At 39.2% G+C, this 24,591-nt stretch overlaps 1 protein-coding gene across 1 annotated transcript in view; it reads right to left on the minus strand.

The window, feature by feature from the left end:
- The window catches only part of CCNY (cyclin Y), a 124,933-nt gene that overhangs the window by 12,960 nt on the left and 87,382 nt on the right, over positions 1 to 24,591 (minus strand). Inside the window, 5 exon segments of the mRNA XM_040547159.1 lie at positions 9,470 to 9,589; positions 9,686 to 9,714; positions 9,717 to 9,742; positions 13,511 to 13,546; positions 16,367 to 16,467. Coding sequence (XP_040403093.1) covers positions 9,470 to 9,589; positions 9,686 to 9,714; positions 9,717 to 9,742; positions 13,511 to 13,546; positions 16,367 to 16,467 — 312 coding nt within the window.

Raw genomic sequence — 24,591 nt, forward strand, 5'->3', positions numbered from 1 at the left:
AAATAACCAGCATAGTTTTAATATTTTAAGAAATTAAGTCCTTAAAAATAAACACGTGGTCACTCCAACACAAGGGTTCAAGACAGAAACTGAAAGAATGTGTGTAAGTGGGTGAGGTGGGAACAGCAATGGAGAACTCAAAAAGACTCACTACTCCAGTGACACATCAAAACCACAGAAACACAAAGCTCAGTAAAAAAAAAGTGGCGATGTGCATCTCAGCAGAGCTCATCGATGGTTCTGTTAAAAAGGCTGCCTTTTGCTTCTTAGGGAGCCTGTGTAAGCCTCTTACCATGTAACACAAGCATACTTGTTCAACTTAGCAAGCAAAATTGTTGTTAGTTCATAGTTCAAAGAACAACCCCTGGAGTTGTTCCAGTAAGTGAAAGGCTTGTTTAAAGCAACACACAGTGCTAATGCAGGGAGTGGATGGACGCTGCAATATCATGCCACTCTTAAATTAGGGCAATGGAAATGAACTTCATTTGCTTTACATCAGTGCTGAACTTGCTCCTCTTCTGTTAATCCAAGCCCCTGAAATTTCAACTTCACAGATAGTTCAGTAGATTTCAAATGAATACCCCACTGAGACACACAGAGCAGACAAAAATAAGAAAATAACATCCTTTCCTGCATGCAGTTCTAGCATATGCAGGGGGGGAAAAAGAACAAGGATTCTATTGTGGGCTCCAAATTCAAAGGCATTCAGAGAACTTAGGTGTAAGTTCATCTACTCAAGGTGTAAGTACAAGCGGAGCCGTGAACTTGCTGCTACCTTCCCACTAGCGTATACTTGAGAAATCAGCTTTAAAAATGAAATAGCTTGTTAAGACAGTATCCTTACATCACTGCATCACCGAGACATCTGAGCATCTTCTAGTAGCATGTTGAGGGATATGAATAATCACTTTTGAGTCCTTGGTGATAACTTGGGCTTAACTCCAGAAATACAGCTTGCTGGAGCAAGGCTCTGTGTAATCTTTGAATAAAACTGAAGATGAGAAATACCTCACCAGGAGAAGGGCATTTCGCATGGTTTCGGCTCCTTCCTTGAAAATGCCTTAAAAGAGAACATTTTGTTTTGTTGACTTGGTTTGGCCTCCCTGGCTCAGTTTTAAGTGTGTGTTCAAGTAAGAAGACAAAAAAAGAACAAGACTTCCTCTTGCAGCAAATATTTGTAGAAGTTTATCGAGGTCCTCAGCTAATGTGGGAATTCAACATAACCTAGGCCTTGTCTCCACATATAGGCCTATACTACCACATTAGTTTAGTTCTTCACTATAGCCAAGTCAGCCTCCAACCTTCACATCTGCCACAAGATCTTATCTTTTCTTCTGTGTTTGGAGAGAACCAGGTGACTCCACAGACAGCATAACTCAGGCAGAGGAAAGGCTCTCGAGCTCTTGCCCTACTGAGGCAGTGTCTTCATCAAAGCAGTATAGGCACAGACAAGCGAGCTCTCTCTCCCACAAGCATGTGAGAAAGCTTACTGTGACAAAGAGAACTGTCAAACATAAGTTTTTACCTCTCAGCATTTCCATGTAGTTGGTCTAGGCCACAGGAGCAGTGTGAGCACCAAGATTTTGACCTTGATGGGTAAAAAGGATTAAGGAGGAGAGGTAGAGTTAGCCATGTACTCACTAGCCTACGCTACTGCAGGGGGACGCTTCTGGCTGCTGCAAAGATGTGCTGAATCAGTACAGACTTTTGGAGAAGGGCCAGGTGGCTCTCAGCCCATCTGAAGAGGAAGGCTGGTGGGCGGTTAGTCGCTCCGCTACTCATCCCAAACAAACGTGTGGCTGGTGGGAGAACGCCACCTGCTTCTGCTGGCTGCAGCAAGCGCGTCTTCCCACATGCAGGCAGACACACTCCATCCACCTCAAGGAAAAAAAATCTCTGAAAATGTTGACCCTGTAATCGTAAATGTGATGTATGGAAATGTCATTTGTATTAGTTATGCAATGAAGTCTATATATTGAATACTGTCTTAAGTGCAGGGACCATATTCTCAAATACGGGTTTTGAATCAGACTCTGTATTCTCTTTGTACTATGTGGTTCAAAAACTTGTGTGTTGCAATGAATTTCACTGGCTTAATTTGCAAAAGTGAACCACTTTCTACATTTTCTTTAGGACTAGCAGCTCTAAAGTCATATAAAAACAAGCTAAGTTTTAAAAGCCTGCTGTGGAAAAGAATATTATAATTCACATCTCAGGAAGCTGGTAGAAATTTACTTAGACATTGAACGACCAAAAAGCTCAGAAGACACAATGTGAGAAACTTTTACTAAAATGGTCTGAAAACCTCATCTCATCTCTGGATTATTTCAGCAGGTATTCCTTTAAAGAAGCAAAACTAAATGATAAAAGAGCTTTCAGTATCTAGAAGAAATATAGAAGAAATAAGTTTTAAAAATGCTTAGGAATGGATCTGAAGTTTAAAACAAATTGCAGCTGTTACACTGATGTTACTTTTCTCTATAATTCATCCTCTGCAATGCTTCTTCTGAAAGTAAGCTTTTGTGGGCAATGCTTTGGAACACTTCTCTTCTGAATATTTGAAAGCTGAATTCCGAAAAGACAAAAGATTAATTCTGCCTTAATTCAACTCCTAGTTTTCCTCAAACAGTTTAATAGCTTCCAAGAGCCATCTTCACAACACCTGTCATCATCCACTTAGTTCTACGACTTTGTTCTATGCATGTTCGCAGATTTTTGCAGAGCAATAGCATGACCATTTAAGTAAACGATTGAGGTTACTGATGTGACATGAGGAAAAACTCTCATTGGCTTCAGTCAAACAACATATCGTTCTGAATTTTCCCAGCTTGCAAAGAACAAGTATAAGCCAGTGTTAATACCAACAAACTTCAAAATTCATTTGTCACATATGTTTCATTTTGTTGTTGAAATGAAAACACAGTTCTGACCTGGAAAACACCAATGGACCACCAATACATTTCTACTTAAAAATTCAGTACCTTGGAGTCCAATGCCTCCTCCATTATTAATCTATTGTGTTTGGGAATGAACCACATGCTTTTATGTGATTGTCAGCCTAACAAGCTTTCATGGACAGAGCCTGCACTTCACTGGAGACGTTTTAATAACTTGTGCACATTTCAGAAGATATCCTGCACAGAGTGAAGAGATCAGCGAAGCAGTATTTATTTTCCATCTCTTCCCACAGACTCCTGTCAAAATTTTGCAATGACTAACCTTTAAAATTGGAATATGAGCAAATTATTATTTAATCCTACGTGAAACCAATCAGATGATTTGTCTTTGTTAAGAATTCATTTATCTGAATTAACAGGAATTTTTATCTACTAATGAAATACAATTACCACTCTGCAGGTATAGGTGATCCCTAACTGTCTTATAGTCTGTAGAGGTTCATTAGCTTAGATGCAGCACCACAGGCATGTAGTTAAATGGCTTCCAAAACCATTTCAAGTCCAGAAGAGGTACAGCTCAGATTTGCTTCAGCACATTATCTTGAGCTAATTAATCTGCCAGACCCGAAATGACCCTATGCTGAGCTAGTTTGGGTGCCTCTTTTCTTAATTCCCAAGACTTGAACTTGCATGGTGGAGAATCATTTACCATTTACCATCATTTACCATTACGTTACCATCACTAGGCCTGGAGGGCAGAACTTCAAAATGGCAGCAGCCTGGCAACAGCATCCAATCTTCAGAAGTGCTGCTCCAGCAGGGCCGCTGCTGAGCCACAACTGACCCCCAGGGTGATTATCTGCAGTTGGGTGAATCTATCCCAGACTTCCCATGGTAACAACCACAGCATTCAAAGTTGTCCCAGTTTTCTAGGATGTCCCAGCTCCCTATGATTCTGGATACCAGGCAGCTGGTTACACAACATCCCAGACAACAGAACATAAATCTGTTTGATGAAACTAAAACTAAAGATAGCACTGAGGAGTTCAGTTTTAATTAGTGTGAAGCAGTATCTCATTTTTTTTTCCATCTCAGAGGACATTATAGCATATTTTGTATATTATAATAATCTCAAGTAGAAAGAAAAGTTAAAATACTTGAAGAGGTTATTTCTCCTTCTTTTTTCCCCTTGAGAATGACATGTATCAAAAATGAGTGTCAAATATTTCATTTCAATATGTTGCAATCCAAAGGAACACTCCAGTTTTATTAAAAACTTACTATGGGATTCCTTCAAAAGTTTTGTTTCTCCTTGTTACTTCATTTTGGAGCTATTCAACATTAACCTCCAATATCCCACTGGTATCTCTTATGCTGGAGTTGCAATTAAGGACACAAAACCCCCTAATTTAACTTCATAAAACAACCAAACTGGTCTTCTGTTGAAGTTGTGAAATTTCTATCCTCAGAGGAATTCAGAACTCAGCTGGGCAGGCCCTAAGCAAACTCATTCAACTGATCATGCTTAGAACAGAAGCTGGACCAGACTTGACCTCCAGAGTTCCCTTCCAACCTAGATTATTCTGTGATCCTGTCTGCAGTACTGGAGTGTGGTACAACCCAGAGAGACCAGAATTTGTGCATTCCCTCCGAGGAGGCTGAGTGGGAGTCTCAGCACACTAATGAAACAGGCAATCACCAAAGAATATCACTGGCATTAGTAGAAGAATTCTGAATTTTGAGGGAATAGCTAGAGCAAACATGACCTTTTCTCATACTGTTCTTGTGTTGCTTTATGTCAAATTCTATCCATGTTTTACCAAAAAAAATAAAAATATCTAGTGGCTTTAATCAATTATCCCTAGTTGTACACTGACAGAAGGGAGACTATGTTTTTGTTAAGTTCCATAATTGAGAATCTACAAATGCTTGTTTACTTGCAACAACTTCATTCCCTCACTCTCACACTTAAACATTAGCACTCACTACATGACCCACGTTATTAACTGCAGAAGCACTGATTAACTTAACGAAGGCAGCATCCATCCCAACACAGTACGAAGAAGTAAAAGGAAATATACAGTCCTCTTTTAATGAGAAAACTTCAGTGTGTAACAATGTCTTGAAACTAAAAAGAAATTTGTATGGAAAAATTATAATTGGTAGTGGGTCCCATAGAGCCAAATTACGGCTCTAATCCAATCACTAAATTGCCATATGCTCTGTTCAAAGCAATCAGCCAGTTCCCTACCACGACGCTCCCGAAACAACTGCGCTTTAAAATTACCCAGCTGGGCATTTAAAAATGTTCTGTAAAGGTCTAGTGCCATTCATTTGGTGGAAAAGGACATCACATCATCACAGTCCTTGCAATTTCATCCAATTTTTATTTTTGAGACCAAGTGTTGAAAGATAGTAATGAATGCACTCATAAAACAGCTCTGAAAATGTGAATAATTGCAAAGTAGCATTAAAGATATTTATAGGAAACACTAATGGAACTGAGAAAAAAAAATCACACATCCTCAGGTTTGTCCCCCAGTTTACTTGTTTTAAGACAAAAATCTGTAATGCGCATAAAATGGACTCAAACTATTAGGCAACATTGATTTTCCAGTCCAAAACAGGGATCAGTGTTCACTGCTTGAAATGAACGCACTCTTCTGTTGGGGAATTAAAAAGGTGTCCACCAACAATAACAGATACGCTGAACTGTTCTCATGGGTTCTTACAGGAAGCAGAGCCCAGCTTTGCCTTGCTCTCATTGCACTCATGATCTCTGTCTTGGTCACAGGAGGGAGAGTGACAGCCTTCAAACCAGGCAGCAAATAGTGCTTTGCATTGTACTTTGAGGCTTCAGAGGAACCTGCATCTTCCAGAAGCTGTATAAGCAACAGTAGGTATACCCACACCAGCTGAAAAAGACTTCTGCTACAGATTAAATGCCTGTACAGACTCTGATTACATTTTTTATTTTTATTTTAGACTTTTTTGTTTTCTTTAAACCAGTATCACATCCTTGATACTTTAAATAAAACAGGGAAAAAAAAATATCAGCACTTAAAAATATCCCAGTGAAAGGAAACTAGTTAAAGGCTTTCTCCTTTACTCCAAACACACAGAAGACAAAACTCCCCTCAAATGTTATAATTTTCATCACATAATTCAACAAATTCATTCAACATATTCTCTACCTAGTTGCTAAAAAAGTGACTGGAGAGTACAGTAAGAACTCAGGAAAATCTGGCTGGATTAATTAAATCCCTGTTTTTCATAAGGAGAAGTTACTCTTCCATACTTCAAATTTAAAATTTCCCAATATCAAATCCGTTCAGTCACAGTATGGACTTTGCAACATATTTCAAAACACACTCCTCTGAACTTTGCAGAAAAAAAATCAGTTCATGTACTGCATGTAGTTAGACAACACCGTATCTGACAAGAGTATAGCACATTTGCTTATGCAAAATGTAACCTCCGAAATATTACGCATGCTGGAGTTTATCAGGTGCCTTAGATTTGGCCTACTTGAACAAAACTCAGAAAGGCATGCCAAGAGAAAGCAGAAAGCTTGGATCATTCTCGTCTTCAGGTCTAGTTAATAGGATTGTTTTGTTTTGGTTTGTTTTTTTTTTCATAAGAAAATAACAAAGTGAAAATGTTTAACTCTCATGACATGTAAGCCATGTATTGTTTTCCTATTGGCATGGATAACACTACTATTCACTTTTGCTATTCAATTAATACATTATTTTAAGTGCAACTTGCCACCTCTGCACCCGAGGAGATGATGAAGATGAAAGGCATTTCTCAGTTTTAGCAAGGATGGGAATACTCTGGGTCAGGTGGAGAAAAGCATTGTTTTTCTCCCAAAGTCAGATCACAGGGTATAGTTCAGCTGTTCACTGGTACAAGACTTTACATCAGCAACAAAAGTAATTCTTAAAACTAAAATTATTCTTAAGGTATTATTTTATAAATAAATGTGAATTAGTAATTAATTGTTTCAACCTGAGATTTTAATTTTTCACCCATCAATACAGAAAATCTCTTGGCAGCTCTGGAGACTGTGCAAAAATTAAATCTTTTGTTTAATTATAAATTGGTTTTGGCTGTAATAGTGGAGACTTTAATTGAAATATTTTAATTAAGTGCTTGAAGCAATACGATGCTGCCTTTTTTTGCTGGATACTAGTCATCTAACAGTCTGGAGTTTCACATTTACTCTCCTCCTGTGCTGAACATACAGCCTGCTATATAAACTAGTGTGTAACTACTGTTTCTGTCCGGATAATGGCACGTAAAAAGACAAACAAATGCATCCAACTACACACCTTAGTCCACATTAATAATTTGGTTTGCCTGAGGAATAAAAAAGGGTGGTTAGGACCTGTTTAAAAATAATTAGAGTGAAAGATAATAGCTGTAGAATCTAGTTCCAAGCGTATTGTGATCGCCACAGATATACCTCCTACCTTCTGGCAACCCTCCTCCAAGGCTCAAGTAGCAGACAGGGCTATCATATTGCTCTCCAATGTATGACCAGACTATGGCAAAACATAAGCTTCAGCAGGAAATGCTTTCTTCTCCAGTCAGGATATTAAATTAAAAACATTTGGAGGACTTATAATAGCATTATTAAGACATCATGAATGGGGTGGGGAAGAGGTCGGTCAATTGCTTTCGAACAGACTCATTTCCACATTTGAACGTTTCAGAAACAATATGATCTGTCTCTGGGGCCCCTTCTGATGACACTAAGAAAAAAAGAAATGGAATCTAAAAGAAGAGAGGAAACTAAGAACAGGAGCAGCAGAATTTCATACTTGCAAAACAATGTTTATCCCAAATTCTGAAGCTTTCTGGAAAGAAGGGTGAGGCAGGTGCTATCATCTTGAAAAAATGGTCAAGAATAGCAGAACAGTAATGCTGATCACCTACACCGAATTTATCTGCAAACATCTGCATGGCTGCCTCGAGTACCAGGTTATAAAACAGTCTATCTTTTATCAGTATTGGGTAAAACACCCAAGCCATCTAAAGTTTCAAGCAGTAACAACTACTGAACTGTAATATGGCAGATGAATGAACAACATTTATTACTTAATTGCAGATCACACCAAAAGCAGTTATTTGCAGGGAAACGACATGAGAAACAGGAAGAGGCAGTGAAGTAGTTATAAATGTAAAATATTCAAATATATTCATGGGCTAACAAGATTTCTGGGAAAGAACTTTCCATGCATTGCAATGACAGGAAGATACTGTTATTAAAAAAAGTGCCCTCTTCCTTTCTATTAAAGAAGTGCCCTCATTGATCAAATAGCTAAGATCAAACAACAGATAACTACAACAAAGTTCCGCTGTATTTGACAGTAGATTAATTAAATTATACAACAACATACTGATTCACACAACATATCTTGCCTCCAGCAGAAAACACTCAGGAAGAAAAAGAAGGACAAGTACTTAGCGCAATTATGTAAAAAAGACAGATAAATGTCATTTCAGAAAACAACTAATGGCTGGGTCAAGTAACTTGGTAGAGTAATGCTTCAAATGCAAGGGTGGAGCACTGCAGGTGTTTCTTGCCCTATTTCCCTCAGATTCATGTTCTGTACTGGCTAGTGCAATTCATTTCTGACTGTCTGAAGGAGAAAAGCCTGCCAACTAATTTCTCTCCCTTGTCTTCTAAGATTAACAGAGGAAATGAGTGGGTCTAGCCTTCAAAATCACCCTTCTCCAATTCCCTTTCTCCTATCTAAAGTGCATAACAATGCTGTATGAGATCACATGTTATTGTAAAAACATATTTCATTCTTCTAAAATTTCTGAGTCAAGAACATGGCCAAAATTGTGCCTGAAAAGCTAAAGAGGGTTGGCAGGGTACAATTTCAGGAAAATTAAGAACTTCTCAGCTGGCAGAGATCACTTAGCTCCTTTAATCCACATAGCTATGCTGATCCACACCAGCTGAAAAATCTGAACCTTCTTTTGTGTTGTGCTATTTTTAAGTAGCTAAACTTCAGCCTTGAGTACATTGGTCAGCCCTATGACGCAGTCCTGAAAGACAAGTACAGTGGAAGTTAAAAAAGAAAAAAAAAAGCCATCACCAACATGCTTCAGTCACTCACCAAGTCCTTCGTGTGTCCATCAATTCTTATTAATGCCTTAAATTACCTGCAGCTGTCCCCGAATCTCCATTGGGAGTTACAGTGATACACAATAAACCCACAAAAGTGGAACAATCTCTGCTTTTAACATTCCCTCCTGTTCAGACTGCTTATGCCACCTGCATTTTCTGTTAGTCACTCTGGTGGCCTGTAATGTTATCACTCTGTGAGGGCAAGACATAACCCTGGCTTTTGTATCATGTTATCCACCCTCTTCTTTGATCAGTAACTCTCCCCAAGAAATGAACTGTAATATCTCTTTCCCATCAAGATATTCTCTTGGTCTCCATGGTGAGAAAAATCCCCTGGCATCACCTAGCTCTATTAATCATACAAAAGCAAGCTTTGGGAACAAAACTGGGTCTGTCAGATAGCTGATGTCATCTCTCAGACACTCACCAGGGTGACAATGGCACATTCAGCAGTCAGTTGAGCAGCACTGAACAACGTCCGAACAAAGCGGTAAATCTGTTTCTGCTCTGGATCATGTTTGTCGTAATCTGGTGGCACTTCGGATTTCTAAGGAAGAAATACTTCCAAATAGGTGACTGAAACAAAACGAAGCAGACAGAAAGACAGTTCACATGAAAAAGAAGAAGAGAGAAATGAACTTACCGAAAGGGGATGAAGGTTTTCATCAAAATATCTAAGAGCATTCTTCCATCTGTGTCCCTAAAAAGTATTAAAACCAAAGTAGTGTCATTATCTGGAACGTAATAACATGCAGCTGTCACACATGCAACCAGATCATTAAAGCTCCAATGCTCCTATGCTGTGGTGTGCTTAGAAACAATGCCGAAATGTGACTCTCACACAGGAGTTGGATATATTCTATCATAAAGTTCATGTGCAGTATGAAATCCGTATTACAAAGTATGCTAAAATTTTCAAATTTCAACACTCAAGATACACAAGTTTTCTGCACTCTAGTGTGAGGCTTTTTCACAGCCTAAGATGTACAATGATAAACTTCTAATATATTAAAACCAGCTCAGCTTACTCTGTTTTTCTTAACTTCATCGTGATAATCCTTGCTATCTCTTCCTTTAGCTAATTTCTCCTCCTCCCTTATTTTCAAAGTCATGACTTTTACAAATATTTGTATTTTTAGTTATCCTTTCTTTAATATATACATACTTCACTTTTTATTTCTTTTGAAAACCCTATCCCATTCATGATTTCTGAAAGCAAAAAAGAGCATATAAAAAAATCAAAATAACATTTCAATTCACGGATCTTAATTCACTGTATTTTTCTCATCCCTGTGTTCAAGGTCAGCATGAAAGTTGATGCAACTTCACAAGCCTAACATCCAGCATGCAATTTAAGACTTCTGTGTGTAATCTTAGCAGGAATATTAACCATCACAAAAGCGAGTGGTGTAACAGTGCCAGTTAGAACCGGACACTTTTGGACAGATGCATCCATGTGACTTTCTTACTACAATACCATCTTTATATATTCCATCCCTGGTGCTCTGGTCAGAGAGGTCTTAAGAGAGAAACCACTGAATGTTTTTTTATCTTTACTCAATACGTGTCTCACAGAGCATGCAAACACGAGTTTTACAGGAGATTAATGTCAAAAAAATGTGATTATTGTAGATAACATTTAAACCTCAACATCTAAAGTCGATTTTTTTTCTGCTATAAAGCCTGTTCACACTGGAAATCAATAGTTTTTTTCTTTTTTTTTAAGGAGTAATTAAAAACCAACTAACGGATTGAGATAATTACTTCAAAATTCCTAATCAGCAAGGATTTCAGGCCAGACTTCTACCCCTACAAAAAAGCTAGTATCTTAAAGCAGAAGTGGTCTCACTGGAATCATTGCTGTGTTAGAATAAGCTGTGGCCCTTCACAATGAGAAGAGGGAAAGAAACATTTTTTTTCCACTTCTTCATGCTGCGTGCTGCGAAGGCACATTTGATTGCCATAAAAAATCTACACTGAAAAAAAGAGTTGATAGCCTTTTGTCCTCACTAAAATAAATTTGTATTGTTTTCTTTCAGAAAGGAATTGTCTATTAATTGATCTAAGCATTTCTCATGGTTAGTTTGCTTTAATTTTGCTTATTTATTTTGTTCAGCAAATTCACCGACACTCGTGCATTCCTTCAAAAGCAAGACAGGTGTAAGTCTCCTACCGCCTGTAAGATAGCTAAATGCAACAAAAGCTGGAAAAAGTCAACAGAACAATGACAGGAGACATTGGGAAAACTAGGAATAACTAGAATGCTACAATCAAAATGTGGGGAACATACGAACCATATTAGGTACTCTGAAAAGTGACATCTGGGATTGGTGAGAGTCTGGAACACTAGAAAATAGTTTACTTTTAAGCTAAGCATAGAGGAGAAAGAGGACAGATAATTGTTGTCTGAAAAGAACTCTTCTCTGGTACAGCTTGACTCGTTTTCTGTCAAAACCAACTTTAAGCCTACCCAGGAGCTACAGCGGTTTCTTACTCCCCAGCCCCCATAACGAACCCGAATCTACCACATACGTCAACAACTTCCTTTCTGCCTATAATGGCAGGAAACAGAACATATGTTTGGCTGTTGCTGTTTCAGCAGCAAACACAACCAAGAGCTGTTATCACGTTGTTCCCTCCGTTCCTAAATCAGAGACAAGCGAAGGCAGAGCAGTCATTTCACATCCTTCGTTTCAGAGCCGCTAGCTGACGCACGCACGCCTGAGATTGTCTGTAGGGAGTGCAGCAGAGGGCGCGGTTACAATGCATCCCGCTGCCCTGGGGAACTCGAGGAGGGACAAGCAGCAAGCAGTTCATACCGAATAAATCACCTTTCCACCCCCAAAGTGAACGGACAGATACCAACTTTCCCAAGAAGATAACAATCAGAATGTATTTGTTTTCAAGTCACCGACACGGGGCCCTTTCATTTATAAATGTTTAGCCTCTCTAATAGCTGCAGGTCAAATTTGCATCGAGTTCTGTAATAAAACTATGAATGTGCATATTTTACTGTCGTCAGAAATCAGTTTCGTGGCAATCAGCAGGGAGTCCAGCTTCCTTTGGCTCTGGATTTCCTCCTGGATACTGTGAGCTCATACTGAAGTTTCTCACCCATACACAGTCCCTGAAGTGCCCCCATTCTGCTGAGCTTTTCAGCCAGCTGGCGTAATGTTTAACGGAGCACTTACGATATTCTTGTTCCACAAAACGTTAGGATCAGACTATCTTTGGGATGGATCTCTATTAGTCAGTCAAGCATAGTTACAATTGACTAGCTGGCCAAACTAACCCAGAGATGATGGAAGGAAAGGGGAAGAGGGAACCACAGACGGATAAACAAGTAAACCAAGCATGATCATTAATGGTTCATTTCCTAGGAAATTAGATTAAAAGTTAGCAAAAGGATTTCACTAACTTTTGCTTTACGTATTGCCACGTTTAATCTTGGAAAGTCTTCTAAGAGTTTTCAGCAGGGATCAAGCCCTAAACCTTTCTGCCTTTGTGCACTTTTAAATGTGTCTCTCTTCAGACGCCAGCCTTGTTTCAACAAGTGTAATGAGTTCCAGTGACCTGAAACACGGTTCCAAATGATGTACCAGCTTAACTTAAATTTATGAGTAATTCCTTTTGTTCTAGTTGGACTTCTTACAGTCCTGAAGAAAAAAATTAGGCGTAAGTTGGTTTGTTAGATCGAGATCTAAGCTGGCTAAGTTCTCTGAAAAGACACATTGAAAAGCCGTGGACACAGAAGTAATTTGACATATTTATACAAATCTCTTAAAAATTTAAGGTAGTATTATTTTATGATACTATGACATATTACATCATGACAACATGTAATTTAATAAACAGAAGTGCAACTTAACAACATTAATTCGTGTACCAAGTTACTTTTTCAGAGAACCAGTTTTCTATTCAGTGTTAACAGTCAACCTGGCTGAGCAGAGATCTAAAGCATACTACACCACGAGTGGTAAGACAGGACCTGTTCTGCTTCTGCGACGTCCTGAATTACGTTTATTGGCAACGTCAGCCTTACTGTATCATTAAGGGCTTGTATTTCTAAATTCACTAAGTGATTGTTGACTTACACAGTTAATTTTACAAAGGTGTGGCCTAAAAAAATACATCTGAACGACACTATTCAGATTTCATCTAAATCTATTTGAGACATACACTTAATGCAGAAGTGCCCAGAGCATATAAAGCCAAATACTGAATCACAGCTTTTCAATGCTGAACTGTACTTGCACATTTTTGTGATACATAATCCTCTGATTTTTATTCTTTTAAGTAAAATAATACATCTATATAGGAGAATATATTCTTTTCTCTAACATTGGAGATAAGAAAAATACTACCCAAAAACATTTTCAAAGAACCAAATCACAGATTTTTAGGGTTTCAACAGTTCATTTGTTTTCATTAAAGAGATCTTCAGTACAAGACTTCATTATTCACATACCTGTTTTTGATGTGGTAATATATTGCAAGAGCTACACTGTAAAAAAAAATATAGAGTTAATATCTCAGGACTGTCATATATTATGTCATATTAACATCCAAATTTAAAACTTAGCAGAACACATGACAAAAAAAATATGCTCAATAGCCGACTTTCTTCTGTTCATTATTAGATGCCAGGTAAAACACTGTAAATAGGTCATTTTAGAATATTTGTTCAGCACAGTCAAAGTACCTCCTTTCCACTAGTAACGAAGTACCAACCAAGACTTGGTTTCTCATGCTTACTCTCCAGTTTCCAACTTGTGACTCCAGCTTTATCAAAGGATACATGCTTTACTCAGGATGCAGCTTTGTTGAAGGATAAAGCAGGGACAGTGCTCTTCCTACTTATTCTAATAGCACAAAACCCAGCAAAAACTACAGGGGAATGAGGAGTGAGTTCAGTGATTCTATTTGCTGATGGTTTGTTTTGTCAAATTCACTGTAAGTTTCTTATGTCTTACAATAATGCAAAATTCCCCCCACAAAAAGTCTTTTAAGAGAGTGAATTAGTCACTCTATATTTTTCTTCCAGAACTTTTACAAAAAAATCAACACACTGCACGTTAGGAAAGCTATATGTTGGAGCTACCAAGTTAGTAGAATTGTAATAGATTTCAGTATTTTTTTAAAACATTTTTTCTCAGTTGAATATATTTTACTGACTTTTTATAGGCGCTATAGCTTTTACTGGGCTACATCAGCTTTTAGCTCAAACTTGCTTTTAAAACAGAATTTTTCTATAGATATATGTAATAAGTTAAAAAATACTGTGTACCCATTTACTTTTCAAAGACACAGTCCTCACTGAACATAAAAAACAGATTTATGAATGAATTTAATTTGACTGAAAGCTATTCAGCAAATGAATTAGTCCCAAAATTTAATTTTAAATTATGCCCCCAGGAACATACTTGCAGCTCCAGTTCACTTTATGAAAGTGGATGCAAGAGCATACACGCAGAGCTCTGCTTGGTGCCCATACTGTTGCTGTTGTAACAACATAACAAATTAAGTTTAGGAAAATATTTACTCTTTAGAAATCTATATCAGAATCTGAAGGTCTCTCAGAGCTGTAACAGATTAACTCAGCCCCGACTTGTATTCTGCTTTTCACACACCGGTTCAGCTAGCATCCAGGGGTCTGTGACAGCAGTGCAGAAAGCAGCTTACGCAGCTTTCCATCGCCCTCCCCTGCCACCCCACACGATCTGAAGATCTCCAAGAGACACGCTAATATTTTAAACCCACCAGTGCATAACATGACCCAGAGGAAATAAATGAGCCAGCCAAAACGCAGCCCTTATAGATCTCCTTATGTGCAGTAGTCATTCGTCTGCAGCGACGTCCAGGAGGGGGGCAGGAAATGAAGCTGTACTACAAAAGCGATAATCCTGCGGTCTCCCAACCCCTGAATCTGCTACTTATGCAGCAAGACAGGAGGAAAGAGGAGGAAAATACTCAGAGGCCAGAGGCCGGTTTCTCACCCCACATAACCTCTTCTCCAAACTCTCTGACCCCGTGCAGCTCCCTGCCAGCCCCAGCCCTGCCGCTGCCCCTTTCCTCCGTCCTGGCCCTCTGTTCTGCTCCCAGACACCACCTCCTTGCCCCCAGCTCCACACCCAGGGCTTGGGTTTCTGCCTCCCCTTTCCCAGCTCTGCTGCCGCCCACCAACACCGCATCTTGGCTGCTGCCACAAGCCCAGCTCTTCTTTCCATGAACGGGCCCAGTTCCTGTGCTTACAAAATCTGCATGCAAAGGATTTTAGAGCAGGAAAGTATTAAAATCCCAGGGGGAAAAAATATCAAAACCTGAAAACCACTTTCCACTGCTCATCTGAATTATTTTTAAGTTACTCATTAGAGAAGCTTGAGGAAATGCAAGACTGTATTTCAGACCGAAATAGCTGATAAGGAATTAGGCATTGGTCTGCAAATCCTTTCCCCACTCCCCCTTTTTTTTCTTAAACAGAATAATTGAGAACGTGTTTACTGACCACCAACATTTATGTAAATAACTTTATAGCATAGATTTGGACTTCATAAATTTTTGCACTGGAACAGATTAAGAACAAACAACTGAAGAGAGCATATCTGCAACCATAATAAACAGCATAAGATGCCTGCAATTCATTTTCTCATTTTTTCCCTTCGCTGTACAAAGTGTAAAGAACAACACGTTATACATATCAATCTCGTTTCTCTCTAAACGGACAGAGGCAGCAGTGAAACCTGAAATGAACATCTGAGATGTCACCCAAGTATAAGCCCATGTGGGCACCACAGACAAAGCTCCCCACTGCTGTGCAATAAAGTGTTTGTGTCTCTGTACTCAATAAGGAAATAAATCTGGAGGCAATTCATTTTCATTTCAAACAGAAAACTGGAAGGAAAGCTTAGCAAATGAACATTTTCTCATGAATGGAAAAAAGCTCTTCAATTTCAGGAGATTTCCGATCTTTAGGGAATTCTGAAATAAGTACCCAAGTAACCTTCTGAGGACTTATCCAAAGCAAGTACCCAGTTGAACACAGAATCACAAAGATTTCAGGTGCTAGAATTTGAGAACCTTGAATGCTGCTTTCTTGTGAGATATGCAGTACTGGGAGTTTGATTCCACACTAACCTAAAATCAGAGTAATATCCTTTGCTCATTCTACTCATTCCAACTACAGCGTGATTGGATTAAAAAGACTTACTACTTCAAAAACTAACCCCCCTGTGAAGATTGCTTAGTAATGGTTCAGATGTGTGTACACATATGCAATACATAATATAGGTTCAAGTTAAAAAACACACAAAATTATTAAACCCACCATTTGATGGTATACTTGAGGTTTGGTTGACTGACTGTGCTGTCATCCAGGAAAATAGTGGAGCAGGAACTGTACTTCCTTCTCAACTGCCCAGGAGGATGCTATGAAAAACATGCAAAAGAACAATAGCAATTATGTAACACCAAAACATTTTTCTGAGATGTAAGAATTCAGAGAAAACAATTTTTTCTGTCTCCCACAGTGACGCACACAGTAATGTGATCGTGTTTTGAAGCAGTTCAGAAAGTTCGGAAATAACTACCAGTGCAGAAGTCACAATTCCTGCCTGAGCCTTGCCTAATGCTTTCTTCAAGTCCCAATCTCTCCTCCTTCCCCCCCCCCCCCCACAAATGCCATGCAAAATCTTTACGCAGAATTACTCAAATCAAACACACAGATTTTGAAATAAAATATGAACAAGACCTATGTTCCTGTCCTCATTACAAAAGAACAAGTGGAAGAGTGAAAAAGATACCACAGTAAAGATGAAGACTGATTTAGAAACAGATGCAAAATGATGTTTAAAGAAAATTTAAAAAAACTTAAGCAAAACAAGCCAAACAAAAAGAGGATGAAATAGGGGAAAGAGGTCTTTACAGTGAAACTACTAACAGCTTTAAAAATTAACAGGGAAAACTCAAAAAAATTAGTTCATTAAAATAGATTGTTATAGGTAGGCAGAAAATTGATCTAGAGATGTAAGAGAAAGTATATATGCAAATAAAAATAGATAACATATCTCAACAGAAAAAGTTTTCAAGAGATTTCAATTCTATTTCTGCACTACTGAAAAAAAAACACTTTGGAAAACACAGCAACAAAATGACATTTGACAACACTGCTTATTTCAGAGGATTTTTTTGTTGAGAGGGTTTATCCTTCAGCTGTTTAGAGCAGCCAGAACTCCACCAGTCTAAAGAGAATCATTTAATCGTATCCGCTAATAGCTCTCACAGTCATTAATGCTCTTTGATTTCATCCTTGGTTATTCTACCTACACTAGTGAATAACTTGACCAAGAAGAGGCCGTGTCAGGGAAGTTAAGGCAACTCAAATTACATGTTTAACTTACATTTAACAATTTAAAATTCAGCTGGCACATTCACATGAAATTTTTAATTTGCCTTACAATGAATGTTGTTTCCACAGTTTCAGCAGAGAGTCCAATGTCAGTACCACCACCAGCAGAAGCCACAGAGATCTACCAGCTCACCGCAATCTAGGCTCCTGCGACTCCCATCTCAGTACATCTTCCCCTGCCTAATCTCCCCAAACAGATATTATTAAAAGTGCCAGCACTCCATCATCTCTCTAATGTTTCGCATTCCATTAGTAACAGACTTGTTAGCATTCATTAGATACAGAACAGACAAGACTCCTGGTAAAACCCACATGCGTCTGAGTCATCCTTCTTTTTATTTTTCCCAGCTATGAGCAAAAGAGCATTCAAAGTCTTCCACTAGTTGAAAAAAAAATTATTTTCCGATGAAGCTGTTACAATAGTAGGAACATTTTGCTAAAATAATTCCAAAATTCACCAAGAAAACCTATGAAGATCCACAACTTGATATTTGTAGGTTGGCCTGCTTTTCTTGGGCTAAAAAAGCTTAGTGAAAAAAATGAAAGAGATCTTGCCCCCTCAAAAATTCTCCAGGAGTTTGGAAAGGTACTTTGTACGCTTTGGAAGCTCACAATCCATCTACCTTCCAAACTATTACATGCTAAGCAAGGCAACAGAAACAGAAAATTTAAAGCACTGGAGGCATTAATGCCAACTAATGCATCATCTGGCATTGATGGATATGGAGAAAGTGACCAGGGCTCTGGTGATTTATAGTTTTTATTCCACCACAGTGTAGTTCATATTTCTGGATTAGTACCTTCCACAGGTATGATAAAAACTTAAAAAACACTGAAAATGAGACTGTTTAGTGGTCTGGAAGGGAGAGGTACAGATATATCAACATCATAAAAAAAAAGCACATGCAAAGTTCTAATTCTACATTAAATGTCTATGCTTTAAAGGTTGAGATATAATTTAAGATAAACAGACTTGACCCATTTGAAGCAAGCATGAGTAAAAACAGAAAACAACTCTGTAGCAACACCACTGTCAGATTTCAATTTTCTTATGCAAACAGAACTTGAATATTTGATGCACGTCGATAATTAAAGCCACACAGCTTTTTTCTGAAACTACCACATCACAGAACTCCCCACAGTTGTTAGGCTTAGAACTTTTCACACCTCAGAAAAATATGTGGTGTCTCATGCCTCGCTTTCCATTCGTAATGACTTGGCAGTACGGGGTACCTCTCCCAGCCTGAAAAGTGGTGCCAAGTGTAAGCCTGCTCCCTTGGACATACACACACACTTGGGCCCTGTGAATAACTAACCCATCGACAGAGCAACATTCCCAGCTTCTGCTCTAGGCTTCCAAGCCTCTACTCTTACATAGCCATATGTTAAGACAGATAACATTTCCTGCCTTTTCCAAATCACTGGAAAACACCCCCAGTTTCGTATTCTAGCTTGACTAATCTGGAAGAAATCCATGGTCACACAGTCCAGGCAAGTAAGCTTTTCTGAACCTCCATCAAATGCTGCAGGTGAACCTTCTCCATTCTTGCAAAGGAATAATAACGTTACTGAGCATCACCTCAGTATCCAGCACTGTCCTATACAGACACCCCACTTCTGGGTCCATTTCAGTGGAGTTAGTCCTCCCAAATCAAACAGGAGCTTAATGCCTTCACATTTCAAACCCATCATGGCTGGCCACAGAAATCTTCCATTTAGCAAGGTCAGAGAGGATCCAAGAGAAAAAAAATGGAAGAGCTGAGACAGAATATAAAGCCTTTGAAAAAATTAGCCAAACCCTCTAACGTTAATCCTTCTCAGGTTCTGTCCTGTCATTAAGGCTGACAAGCGGCAAAAAAAGGACTGGTGTAGCTCCTGTTGTAAGCCTTCATACAGAACCACTACAGTGAGTATGGGACGCGTGTGGAGCACTGACAATCTCTGCTGTTACAAGTATTTACAAATTAAAAGCACCTTATTGATAAGAAGTGGGATTCACTTTGTATGTACCGTAACTTGCACTGGTATTATCTTGTACCCAAGCAGAGATTCAGTAGATGTCATGCTTTTTAACTTCAGCAGGACTTCTGACTTCACCTCGCATAAAATTCCCAAAAGGTGAAAAAAGGATAGCACGGTAGGCAGAAACTACTTGGAAAACTGTACTCTGCTTACCCAAGGATCGTGTTCAGATCGGAAGGCTGAGGGAGAATCCCCAGAGGTCTCGCTTACCCAGCATTAAATATTGAGCAATAACTTTGATAACAGACTCAAAGTATTCTTTCCTGAATTTACAGATGGCATTAACTTGGAGGACTACATATGTATTAGAAAACAAGGTTATAATCCCGAGCAATCTTGACTAACGTGAGAAGTGGCCTGCACCGAAGTATAGCCCTGCAATCCATTAAGAACAGATGCAAGGCTATACGCTTTAGAGCAGAACCATCTGTCTAAATATAATGTGGCTGTTGAGGCTGTTATATATAAACCGTTGAGGCTTTCATCAGATGAAAAAAGGATGAGCAGATCAAGCGTATCACATGACAACAAATATTCTCTTTTATAAAAAACAAAGGAAAATACCATGCAGGATTTATAAATAGCGCTACCACATGTGCAACAGGATGGAGCACCCTTTCACTCGGCTCAGATGGAATACTTCATACAGTTTTGACCACTGTATTCCAAGAAAGATAAGTTTGTTTGATGCTGAAAGATGAATCAACAGGAGGGAACAGCGAGATTAATCAGAGGTTTGAAACACTTGATTTAGAAGAAGAGACAGGAAAACAGAATAGGTTTATTCTAAGAACAAAACAACAATGGCCCTGCATCATACTGAAAGGAGTTACAAAGAAGAGAACATTGTTCTCCGTGACCATTGATAAAGGCATGAGAAAGAGCAGGCTTATAATCAACTAGGGAAAATTCAGACTGGACAAGAAAGGGTAAGAGACATAATGGAACAAAAAAATAAAAAAAATCCTTTTTGACTGGCAGGTATAGCTAAGTTCTAGCTTGAGCAACTTGAGCAGTGTCCGAATCTCCATCACTGACAGTTGTAAAGAAGAGGTAAAACAAGCATACGGCAGGAGTCGCTCAGCTGCAAGATTCTGCTCTGAGGCAAGAAATCAGACTGAACAATCTCTTGAGATGAATTTGGGACCAATTTTCTATCATTTTGTGATCTCTTTTGGAAGTGAGGGTTTGCAGGTCTTTACTCCAGGAGCAGTTGTTTTTCTCATTTCAACCAAAGATCATTAAGAAATGCTGACAATACAGGTTACAATGATAACATAATAGCTTTTATATTGTGAAGTTTCTTTCTTTACAGAAAAAGATCTATAATGGAAAAAACTGCTGTTTAACTTGCTAGGTTTTTACACGTGTTACAGAACAAGCTCTAGGAGATCAAGATCCAAGGTACTTCCACTTGCAGCAGGTGTTTCCAGCTCTTAAAAAAGCAGTTTGGCCCTCGTGCACAGCTAGTACTAAGGAAACATCACTGCTTTATTTCTTTTCCCAGCATCATCCTAGAACTTTCCAACTTTACAAGTCATGTTTTTGATTTTGTTCGTTTGAACAATGTGCTTTACTTGAATCTTACATAAACTGCATCTTATCAGTAATGCAATGGCTTAGTTTGCCTGATTTTTGACTTTTCTTAGCAAAAAGGCAGAGAAAACGAGTCAAAACCATACAAGCTCTGCTGAACTGTTTCTATGTTCCTGCTACGACGGAAATCACAAGACATTCCTAACTAATTCAGGTTGACTATACACTAAACGATGACTGTCTCTCAGGCTTCATTTTCAAATCATTCAGAGATTAAACTTGAATTTGCAGGGACAGGGGAAGCGTTACTACTTGTTTTGGTAACAGACATTTCAGGGTTTCCTTGGGCAGAAATATAGAACAGAGAGGTTCCCACTGGCCAAAACGCATACACAGAGTTGACCAGAATTGACAGAGGCCAGCTCGGTGCTGGATGTGCTTTAGCAGCCCTCGTGCGGCGCTCCGCCCTGACGCTCAGCAGGATTTGCTCACTGGAGCACAGCACTCCCCTAATGAAGCCATCCAGCTTTTATACCAGAGCTGGCCTTGAGCCAGTCGGCTTCCCGTTTGGCAGAGGAGTTTGTCTCTTCCAGTGCTCTTTTCCACTTGTCCATCAAAAGATAATTTGCGGCTTCTGTCTTAAATAATAATGGTGCTGTCTCTTCGTCCATCACACCAGGTGTAAGTTACTGCATGATTTTAGAAGGTACTATTAAGCAGTATCTCACCCATGGAAAAATTGCAGCTGGCTTGCACCCATCTGTGGAGTTATGTCCATTAGCTTCAATGCAACAGAGACTGGCCAAAATGCTACTAGGCAAAACTGGCATGTAAAAGTGCACGTGAAGCCAAATTACAGCAGTAAGCAGGGCTGCTTCTAACTTGGAAAAGGGAGGTTCCTAACTTGGGATCTTTTATTGCTTCAGGACATGATTTAGTACTGACAAGATTATTCACAGAAGCAACATGATCTTACAGGTCAACAAAGTGCTTTCCAAAAATCAAGCAAGTCCTGCAAGACAGTTCTTTGCACTGCTCTGCAAAATTCTGCATTTATTTTCATCTTGCATAACTGTACACTACAGCACAATTATCTATATCTAGTGGCTAGAGAGGGCTATATTCACCTGAACAAAAGCTACAGGAAACCGCACCATCATATGCTTACGCTTCTCTGTCAACATCTACAATTATAATAAAAAAAGACCAGTTCAACCACTCTGAAGCAATACCTGTTGTATCTTACCAGTCTGTGACATGATTCAGCCTTGTTCTCAGTTGATCAGTCTCACCAATGTTTTGATAACATTCAGAACTGATGCCTTAGACTAGATCTGTACTTGCAGCTTTTTTGAGCTCTCAAAGCTTGTCCTTCCTCATGTCAACTACAGAAAACTGTGTTAGGGTACCACCGAGCTCCAAGAGGGCTCACCAACCATTGGCAAACCCTTCTGTAGCACACACAGACCCCACTAAACCACTGATAAAGCACCTTGCTTTACAAACCTGAAGAGATTAAATACTTCTTGGAACACTAAAAGCGGCTCGAAGGCTTATATTTACATAGCATGTAATTGCCAGTGTTGTGCAATTTGACCAGAGAGACTTTACCAGGCTCCCAGCACAGCAACTATTACACAGTAATCTTGCAAAAGAATTCTCCCGTCTACTTTCATTCCACCTTAAAAGTTATCTTTGCTTCTACCCCTACAAAAGTTTGTCACTTCATATAACGTTGCACCGAGGCTGATAGGAGAGGTTAAAAAGTCTTCACTTTAGAGGACAGGAAAAGAATGAAGGGGATGAAAAATGTTAGGAAAGGCATATAAGTTCAGCTAAGGCATCAAAGAGAACCTGTTGATTCTGACTTCTACTAGGAAGCCTGAAAAAGCATCTTAAACAGCATTTGTTAGGAATGGCATTGGTATAGGGAACCTGCCAGATGGGCCAGATGGACTATAAAGGCCCCTCCAGACCTGTATTTTTTATGAACTTGCAGTGGAGAGGAGCAAAAACCAGATTAAGCAATCTCTAGGAGAGCTACAAGAGCACCCAAGAAGCCTTTAATCTATCTTCTAGTTTATCTTGTTCTTCTCTTTGAGTAAGGAATGTTAATTAAAATACCTTAAAGAATTTGGACAGCAATTATAAACTCTTACAATAGGCAGCCTGAGGCAGTCCACCTAACAAAAACATCTCATGTTTTATATTTCGCTTTGCATTTTTCATGGATTCAAGTACTTTTCATGCTATGTTCCCCCACTTCAACATGTACCATATTTACTCTCATAATCACTAGCTGAAAGTATTTGATTACCAGTCATATGCCTAGCAGTTTCACAATAGGGAAGCAGAACAGCCTCTTTATCCACTCTGACAGGAAAATTTGGGGGCTACACAGGAGCAAATACCATACGTCACTTCAAGCATGCTAAAACGCTCACAGAAATTGCTTGTGCCACACAACACACACAAAAGGGCCCCTCCGTTCTCTGCAAGTCCCCGTCAGCAGGGCTGCCAGTGGGAAGAAGCCTCCCCTGATGTGAATCACAAGAGGATCGCTTACAGGGCCTGGGTTTCTGGCATTAACGATGCCCAGAAACTTTTCCCCAGGCTGCTGAAAAAAGCTTTGGTCTACATACAGATGTTCATTTCTCTTCTTGGAATGGTAAGATGGTATTCATCTGCTGGAATCTGACTGCCCAGTTCCCAGGTCTGCAGATAGTGAAAGCCACTTCCAGATCTCTAAACAAGATGCTGCTGAAAGGAAGCTGTTGCACAAGGCTGAAGAAGAGTCTTCAGAATCCAAAAAAATAGTGCTCAAGAGAAATATTTCCCTTTTCCCAGAAATAGTCTAATCTGCAAAAAATATCCCTTATTTTTACTAGATATTACTGTTCATAAACATGGAATAGGCTTTAAAAGCCTCTGTTGTCAAGGAGAAGAAAATTCTTTGGGAAAAAAAGATTTTCATCCTGTCTGAAGGGGCAAATTTGTAGCAGAAACTTGACAAAGAACAACGTTCCCTTCCCCTGCCCAGCTCCTTTCTCCTGGAGGAAAAAATAATGATAATAATAATAATAAAAATCCATCCAGAACAAAAAACTAGCTACTTCAGGTAATAATAAGAATCCACTCTTTCTCCACCCTCCCCCTGAAAACATAGAACATATCTTCCTGTTTGCTCTCCCTGTACAGGCAGAGGCACTGATGCAATCTCTCGTCACTGAAGAAGGAAATGTCTCCATCTCAGTCTGCATCTTTATCCCCTCAGCAGCTTGACTAAGCAGATTAAAAGAAAAGACAAGCGCACACTGAAGAAGCATTAAAGGCATAACAAAAAACTACTGCCAGCTCAGTGAGAAAGGAAAGCAATCGGCTGCAACTGCTCAGAAATTAAAATAGGCAGGAAGAAAGCGAGCACACCAGACACCCTGTAGGTAGGCGACTCCCTCGCTTAGCCACACACTTCCAGCCCCCTACGAAGATGAGCGCTGCAGCTGTGCAAAGGTTTCAACGCCACCCTAAGGCTGTCACCTCCCTGGGTTCTGTGGGAATAGCGAGAGCTGACAGCTTCTCCACGGCAC

Source organism: Cygnus olor, chromosome 2 (assembly GCF_009769625.2).
Source record: "Cygnus olor isolate bCygOlo1 chromosome 2, bCygOlo1.pri.v2, whole genome shotgun sequence".
Lineage (NCBI taxonomy): Eukaryota > Metazoa > Chordata > Aves > Anseriformes > Anatidae > Cygnus > Cygnus olor.